The following is a 9412-nucleotide window of genomic DNA, read 5'->3' as shown; positions in this document are numbered from 1 at the left end:
AGCAAACTCAAGTCAAGTGGGCCAAAGGGGGATGGAACAGGTCAGCACTCTCTGGGAATAGCTGGTCTTCTGGTCACTCTGGATCACTGCTGAGGCCTGGGCCTAGCATTGTTCCAGTATAACTTTTAAGGTTCATTGATAAAGTCAGTGGGTTCTAAAAGGAGAATTCACCCTATCATCAATTCTTTCCCCACTTGGAAAACCTGCTGATTATACTCTATGGAATTCAAAGGGAAAAGGAGGTTCAGTCCTTTTTTTAAATTCAGCTAGCAAAGCTGACTAAAATTGCTCAGTTCCAACTAGACTGTAACTTTTAAGGGAAGTGATTGTGCCCTTTATTTTATTTTTTCAGATCATATTGTATGGTGTTATGCATAAAGCAGGTGCTTAAAAAGTGTGTTTTGAACATAAGCAACACTAGATCAGATTACATGTAAAACTATATGTTCAATTATTTACACATCCCTCAAATTGTATGTTAATTGGTTCCAATTATCATCTGGATTTTATCATCTTAATATAATCCAATTTTTGTTATTTTATCTGGAAGCATAAAATTTAAGAAAAGTCAGTTAATTTTCCATTAATGTTATTTCCTGTTTACTGCCTGGGGAACAGAATGTGCTATTTGTAATAATCCCTATAATTTTAAAAGCATCAATCAATAAACATATAAAAATAATCATTCCACTTATATTCCTGGCAAACAGAGGGAATCTATAAATAGCTAAATCTCAAACAGAATTTGATTAAAAAGGTATCATAATGTAATTGACATATTGTCCCTGTCAAAACTCTTATTTTGAGACTATGTAAGAGATTGGGAAATGTTTTCTGTTTTCCTTTTGGTGTCCAGGACCCAACACCACTGAGAAAATCAGATTGATTTTTTTAAACTTTCTTGGTTTATTGGACTGTTTTCAACCTTGAAGATTAGCAAAATCAAATTTCAAAATAATAAAATATATTTCTATCTTCCTTTTGGAATCTTGATGTAATTTGGCTCGATTAAACACTAAATAGCCTGTAAATTTAGAGATTACTGTTTGCTGTTCCTTTTCAAAAAGATTTCCACGTTCCTCAGTTCATAAGACTCAGGGTCACTCAAACTATGAGAAAATAAAAACCTGACAAGGGGGATGTGTTAGTTTTCAAGTTTTACAAGTCATAAGTTGTTCAGGCTAAGAAAAATGAACTGCTAGGAAACTTTAGCCTTCATTTTATTCATTTTTTTTTCTCCTTCCATACACAGACTTAGGAATAAAGGTAGATTAAAAAAAAGGTGCTGCACAATAGTCCCTTTCAATATTCTTTGTTGATAACTTGGAGAACTTCCTACATATTTGGACACTAGTAAGTACTTTCCCCTTTGTTCTCTCTTTCTCCCTTCACCTCTTCATTGCCTGCCTACTTCAAATGCTGCCTATATTAGGAAACCTTCCCCAATTCCCTGGTAGATAACAACCTTTCCCTCAGATTTCACCCAACATTTTGTTTTGTAATTCTCTGGTCAATTTCTCAAGTATACTTTACGTTATAATTTTTTGGCATATTACTAGAGTTATTAGACGATATGATCCTTGAATGCTAGGATGGCCCCTTATTTAAATTTTGTATTCCTACTCCAAGGGCTAAGTTCAATGTAAGTTCTCAGTAGGCATTTAATAAATGTTCATTGATTAAATGATAAAAGGGGTTCTATAATACAGGCTGCTCCTAATGTTAGCTGTTCTTCCTTGACAACCTGGAGATTCTCCATAGACATGACCACTGGTCCAACACTTCCTCCAATATATGTCACATCCCATGTGTTTGAAATTTTCAATAAAGCTAGAGCTAACACATAGATACAGAATTCCATCACAAGTCTCTAACTAACATACACAAACAGAAGGCTCTTACTGTAGATAGCAGAGTTCATGTCTGTAGGAGGCCAAGGCTGCCTGCTGAATTCCACCACTAGTCATCAACTCATTGTCAAAGGCCCATGTCAGTTCCAAAAGGTTCACCTTATCTTCCATGTTGAAGTCAAGGTTCTAGAAATAATAAAAATTTGGAGTCATTGGCAGATGAGGCTGCTGCTAATAATAATCAACAGCATTTATTGGAAATTTTAATAATAATAAGTCAAGTTTAAAAGCACCTATTATGTGCCAGGCAAAGTGCTACGTGTTGCAGATACAAAGATGGAAAAAACACCCTTTGCCTCAAGGAGCTCAGTCTTATGAGGGAGAAAACATGAAAACAACCAAGTACAATCAAGATACATACAAGATGAAATGGAGATGATGTCATCTCAGAGGGAAGGAACTAACATTAAGATGAATCAGTAAAGGCTTTTTGTAGAAGGCAGGATTTTAATCGACACTTTAAGGAAGCTGGATATAGATAGATAGATATGGATATTCACATGCAGAATATACATAGAGAGTATACACACACACACACACGCATATATACATATGCATGTGTCTATGTGTCTGTGTGTATATGAAAGTTTATATATACAGGGCATCTGAAAAGTCTTAATGAAATTACAAGCTTTAATAAGTTTCAACTTTTGGGACACCCTCTGCATATAACATCCTATCTATCTATGTATCTATCTTGGCAACTGACATTTAGATAGTAACATTTAAAGTTTGCAAAGCACTTTACACATATCACTGCACTGGAGCCTCACCGTGATCCTATGAGGTATAGACTACATGTATTATAGATATTAATATCATATACATTTTGCAGATACAGAAATTAAGGTTGAAAAGTCTATGGTCATAAAACTTGTGTCTAGAAGAACAATAAGGATATAGGTCTTTCTAATTCAAATACCCCTATGCTATCCCAGTGTTGTCAAACTCAAATAGAAATGGGGGGTCACTAATCATACATGCATAAGGATCTCTGCAGGCCACATACAAACTTAGTGTCAAAATGTAATATTGTCTGTATTTTATTGTATTCTTATTTATTTGGATGAATATTTCCCAGTGACATTTTAATCTGGTTCAGACCACCCTTGGGAGTGTTGTGGGCTACAGAGTGGCCCTTGGGCTTTACTCGGGAAAAGACAGCATGCAGGTCACTTTATATAGGCAGTCTCTCTTTCAATGATACAGGAAGTCATGTGTTTTGTGGGGAGGAAAATTCATCTCTTATGCTGCAGAAGATGGGTCTCTCTGCTGTGAATAATTCCTGAATCTTGGTTCTTAGCATGACTTATGATCACTTGATCAACTCATTGAGTAGAGCTAGAATGAAAGTCATGTAGCTTGATCCCTCATTTTATAGATGATGAAACTGAGGTCCTCAAGGGGGCAAAGATTTGCCCAAGGTCACACAGATAATGATAGAGCCAGAATTTGAATCCATGCTTTCTGACATGGATTCTTTATACTATACCACACTCCCCTTCAACATGGAAACTTAGAGTTAGAAAGGACCTTAGATACCACCAAGTCCAACCCTTGGTTTCACTCTTGCCCTAGCATCCTGTCTGCCTGGCATCTATGTCAATATGCTTAGGACCTGAAATTCTGTACTAGTGCCATCTTAAAGACCTATAAGTTCTGACAAACACTTTTTTTTCTTTTTAATTGACAACTTTTGTTTTTACATTGCTTAATTTCCCCTCTTTATCCCTCTCTTTCCTACTCCAGAGAGCCATCTAACAAAATTTGGAAATGGGGAAAAAGAAAAAAAAAATCAGCAAAACTTATCAGTCCATTAAAAATATAACAGCATAGGCATGTTTTCACACCCATGGACTTCCCCCCACCTTCATCAAACATGTTAAAGGCTACATACAAGTCAAGCCACAGGCAACAGGAGACATCAGGACAGATGGGATATCATTCAAGCTCTCATTTCCTCATTGGTTCTATGGGAGGATGAATGACCTAATGTTGCAAAGCAAAAAAACCTATGTGCAGGATCATTTGAGCTCTTGGAGAAAAAGGAAAGCATAGTGTCAGCTGTTAGAATAACAATTATAACACAAGTTATGATTATACAAGTGCTGACTTTTTGACAATGACAAATGTATATCACAAAGGGGCAAGCTGGGAACAAGTCTCTGTCCGGCAATCTCTGCTCAGCGACAGAGTTGTCAAAAATGATAATGGCTCCTAACTGGACAAACAGAATTAAGGAGGTTTACAGGCACTCTGGAAGAGCAAGATGTCAAGCTTCCTCATCTAGAAGAACATTATATAGGCACTGATTCCAGGACCCTTTCCAGATAGCATCACCACAGGGAGGGAAAGAAGATCAATAAGAGCACAGGACAAACTGGAAAGGAAGGCAGGCAGGAAGGAAGGAAAGAAGGAAGGAAAATCAGGAACTTCCACATCTTCTAAGGAAGAAATGCTATTCTCTGACTGCAGCTAGGTGGTACAGTGGATAGAGAGCTGGGCCTGGAGTCATGAAGACCTGCGTTCCATGCCAGCCTCAGAACCTTGCTAGTTGCATGACCCTGGGCAAATAACTTAACCTCTGTCTGCCTCAAATTTTCATCTGTAAAATGGGGATAATATAGCATCTACATCTAACAGTTGTTATATGAATCAAATGAGATATTTGTAAAGCACTGAGCACACTGTCTGGTAAATAATAGGAGCTATATAAACACCTACTCTCTCCCTCCCTCCCTTCTGACTGGTAAAAAGGAGGCAGTAGTGTAATGGAGAAAACATTGAGTCTGGAGTCTGAGAAACCTGAGCTGTAATCTGGACCACCCTAGATATTTATGGTTTCTTGGTTTCTTTTGGTCCTGAAACTCTGTGACTCTATTCTCTATTCTAACAATGGTATAGTCTTTTTTTTTTGTTGTTAAAGATAAAAAGATACTACTTAGGGCCAAGAAGTACTTCTTCCCACCCCCAGGCATCTTGCTCTATTCCTCTAAATTCTAAGAGGCCAAAAAAAAAAACTGCAGGAAGAATTCCTTTAATCCAAACATATTTTCTTCTTACTCTCTCTATGAACCTGAGAGGTCACCCAAAAGGAAACAGGAAAGTGATCAAAGCATCATCTGGTGTACTGCTAGAAAAAAGGAGGCCCAGGGTTCAAATCCCAGTGGCAGTGACTTGGCCCTTCCTCCTTCTGAAGAAAAGAATAAGAGGCAGAGTATACTGGGTGGGTTTCTTCATCATGATCAGGAGTGTCCTAGGCTCTAATTGTGTTAAATGAAATTTCAAGATCTAAGATTTTACAGGTAGGAAGTGCTCATTCCAAGGCAAAGAGCAAGGTGGCACAGTGGATAGAATAATGGATAGGAAATCAGGAAGATCTGGGTTCAAAAATGGCCTCAGACATTTACCACCTGTGTGACCCTGGGCAAGTCACTCTGTCTACATCAGTTTCCTCATCTATAAAATGGGGATAACATGGAACTGACCTCCCAGGATGTTGTGAATTTAACATGAGTTTATTTGTAAAGTACTTTGTAACAGTAGTACAGTTATCCCTTCCACATCATGGGAGTGAAGAGCATGGTGTCCCCAAGATCTAGAAAATCTGTGTAAAATTTTTTGACCCTCCCTTCATACCAGAGATGAAGTCTGAATTATCATGGTATTAAAAGGTAAAATATGTTGATATTAAACAATACTATACATTTTTATGTATGTAATACTACACATATGTATATGTATATGTAATATACTATATGTATATGTAATATGTAATACTTTACATATATTTTATGCATTTCTGAGTTTCTAAACTTTTTCTGTGTCATCTACTGGCCTTTGCATGTTATCTGTGGCTTCCACACAACTCCTCAAAAATTCTCATTCAATTTTTCATGCTTACTTATGATATACTGAAACCAAGATGGGGCAAGCTGAGATATGGAAGGGATAGCTGTGGTTATTATAATTATTATTAACACCAAGCCCATCTTTGGAAAGGCTTTAGATGCCTGTTTCCCATGTGTAATCAAGAATAGGCTGGAAATCTTGTTGGGCTCTAGAAAAAATAAATGGTACAACTGGAGAATAGGAAATTATTCAAACTCTGTAGCTGCCACCTAAGTGGTGCGAGTTGCATCAAACCAAAGAAAACCACAGGAATTCTGAATGTAGAGTAAGCTACAAGAAAAAATAAAATACCAAGGTTGGAAAGGGCAACCAACATATAGGGCCTATCCCTTCTACAAAGTGGGGATCAAAATGCAAGGACGGCAGACCTGCCAGTTCTGTGCCATGGGGTAGATGCGATCTGCCAAAATAGAACCTTTCTCATAACCAGGCTATTTTTAGAACAGAGCCTGCCTCAGACCGCCTAAATGAGGAAACCTGTGTGTGGAAGATGAATAAAGAAATGACCTGGAATCAGAACCACCAAATGTCAAGAGACCTGATGAGGTAACAGGTTGTTTCTGAGCTCCCCAACAACTTCTAGGGTTAAAAAGAAACTGCATAAGCATCTCAGTGTGATGCCAAAACATAACCCACACAGAAAACCTTGCTGGACATAGGACCAGGTGTCAGAAACACCTGACCACTTATTCTCTGTCTCCTTTGCTGGATTTTCCTCCAGATCACACCCTCTAACCATCCTCTTCTGTTCCCCTCCTATATTACTTCAACTGTGATTGCATCAGATCCCACAAATTTAATTACCATCTTTATGCTGATGATTACCAAATCTACCTTTACTGGCCCAAACTCTTTTCTAACTTCCAGTCTTGTATTTCTAATGACCTTTCAGACGTCTCAAACTGAATGATATCTTAAACTCACTATGTCCAAAAATGTACTCATTTTCTTGCCTCCTAAACCCTACCCTCCTACCTTCCCTGTTGCCATACTATAACGTCATCTTCCCAGTCCCTCAGGCTCACAATGTAGGAGTCATCCTGGATTCCTCACTATTGCTTAACCTGCCCCCCCCCCCAATAGCTAGGCTGTTGCCAAGGCCTGTCGACTTCACCTTTGCCACATCTCTTGAATACTGTCCCTTCTCTCCTGCCATCCCTCAGGTGCAGGCCCTCATCACCTCATACCTTGATTACTGAATTTACCTGCGGGTGAGTCTGCCTGCCTCAAATCTCTCCCCAGTCCAATCCATCCTCCATTCAGCCACCAAAGTAATTTTCCTAAAGTGCAAGTCTGACTATGTCACCTCCTGTACTCAATAAACTTTCCAGTGGCTTCCTATAGTCTCTGGGAGCAAATACAAAATGCTCTGTTTGTAATTTAAAACCTTTCATAACCTAGCCCCCTCCTACCTTTCCAGTCCTGTTACACCTTAGTCTTCAAAATGTACTCTTCCAATCAGTGACACTGGTCTCCTAGCTGTTCCACCAACAAGACACTTCATCTCTTGGTTCTTGGCATTTTCTCTGGCTGTCCCCCATGCCTGGAACACTCTGCCTCCTCTACTCCAACTAAAATCTCACCTTCTATAAAAGCCTTCCCCAACCCCTTTTAATCCCAGTGCCTTTCTTCTTCATTTATTTCCTATTATCCTGTATACAGTTTGCTTTGTATATATTTGTCTGCATACTGTCTCCCCCAGGGACTATCTTTTGCCTCTTTTCATATCCCCAGGACTTAGCATAATGCCTGAAACTTAGGAAGCACTTAATAAATGTTTACTGAATTGAACATAATTGGCATGCACAAAAATAAAATATTTTAAGTTGCTGAGAACAAGGGAGGGATCTAACTACTAAATCTGGCATCTAGGTGGTACAGTGGAAACAATGTTGGACCTAGAGTCAGGAAGTCTTGAGTTCAAATTCAACCTCAGACACTTAACAGTTATGTAAACTTGGAGAAGTGGCTTAACCTCTGTCTGCCTCAATTCCTTTATTTGTAAAATAGGGATAATAATGGCACCTATTCCCAGGGTTGCTGTGAAGATCAAATGAAACAATATTTGTAAAGTGCTTTGTAAACCTTAAAACATTATGTAAATGATAGTTATCATTATAATAATAATAATTATTATTATTATTAAATGGAAATTAGTCTGTGGATGTGTTTTCTTCCTACATATCAGTACAGTTAAGCTCTCTAATAAATCCATAGGCAAAGGTGTCATCCCTTCTGACTTCTATGATCCTTTTATTTTAAAAATTGAAATGAAGACAAGACTGTTTCAAACCAGTCTTCTCTGCTGAGGATTTTCTGTCACAACAAAATAGGAAAGGACATATGTACACATTCTAGCTATAATCTCCTGAAAGAAAAATTCTATTCCACTTGGTTCCCTCAATTTTTTTTTCTTTCCTAAACCCTCACTGCTCCAGCTACGGATGGAGGAAACCCTACGGCTTCCATGGTAATTCTGGCTCCAAACCCTTGCTGTTTTAAGGGAGGCACTTTGCTGCAGTACCAAATGATCTGTATCAAACCTGTAAGATCTCCTTGCCATTCTTTATGCCTTCTTGTGCCCAAATGGCTACGACTTGCTCAGGAACAGCAAACCCAGTGCCATCATCGATGCTGGAGAAGAGGTGCACATCCATGCAGATGGACAGAAGGGAGGAAGCAGCAGAGGTTCTACAGCCATTCTCCTCATAGACCTGCAGATTGGTAAAAATGAAGACATATCTGTATATATACATATATAACGTATATATAATACTAACAATAATGATAATGATAATAACTATCATTTACAAAACACTTACTGTATGCCAGGCACTGTGCCAAGTGCTTTATAAATATTATCTCATTTTATCCTAAAAACAACCGTGATGGTAAGTACTATTATCATCCTCATTTTACTAAGGCAAATAGAGGTTAAGTGATTTGCTCAGGATTTAAATTTCCTGACTCCAGGTCCAGCACTCTAACTACTGTGTCACCTAGCTGACATACACGCGAGTGTACATACACACACACACACTCTTGTGTGTATATATACAAAGATACATACACATGTTCATATGTGTATGTATGTGTATATAAATGCATGTGTTTATAGCTGATACCATGATAACATGATACCATTTTCATATATGTTTATATTATGTGTACATATCTATCAACATATGGCTATTTTACAAAAGTGATGTTATTTTTCAGTGGTGTCTGACTCTTCGTGAGTCCATTTGGGCTTTTCGTGGCATAGATATTGGAGTGGTTTGCCATTCCTTCTCATTTTACAAATGAGGAAACTGAGGCAAACAGGTTGAAATGACTTGCCTAGGGTCACACAGCTAGTAAGTGTCTGAGGCCAAATTTGAACTCAGGCCCTCCTGACTCCAGGCCTGGTACTCTATTACCTATGCCACCTAGCTGCCCACAAAAGTAGTTATATTCCAACAACTTCTAAGCAATGCTCTATATACAAAGTGTCCCAAAAATCTTAGCGTAATGTTTTAGCTTAAACATTGTACTAAGACTTTTGGGACACCATGCATATAAGAAGAAGAATGTTAAGCAATTCATAAAAA

General features: G+C 38.2%; 1 protein-coding gene across 6 annotated transcripts in view; it reads right to left on the bottom strand.

Annotated features, from left to right (window-relative positions):
- The window catches only part of NINL (ninein like), a 184330-nt gene that overhangs the window by 72688 nt on the left and 102230 nt on the right, over positions 1-9412 (bottom strand). For all 6 annotated transcript variants that reach the window (XM_027853948.1, XM_027853953.1, XM_027853950.1 and 3 more), the window contains 2 exons: positions 8366-8536; positions 1903-2036 (listed from right to left, as the gene is read on the bottom strand). In XM_027853948.1, coding sequence (XP_027709749.1) covers positions 1903-2036; positions 8366-8536 — 305 coding nt within the window. The remainder of the gene's footprint in view (positions 1-1902; positions 2037-8365; positions 8537-9412) is intronic.

Source organism: Vombatus ursinus, unplaced genomic scaffold (assembly GCF_900497805.2).
Source record: "Vombatus ursinus unplaced genomic scaffold, bare-nosed wombat genome assembly UNPS02010219.1, whole genome shotgun sequence".
Classification (NCBI taxonomy): Eukaryota; Metazoa; Chordata; class Mammalia; order Diprotodontia; family Vombatidae; genus Vombatus; species Vombatus ursinus.
This window is presented reverse-complemented; position numbering and strand designations above follow the sequence as displayed.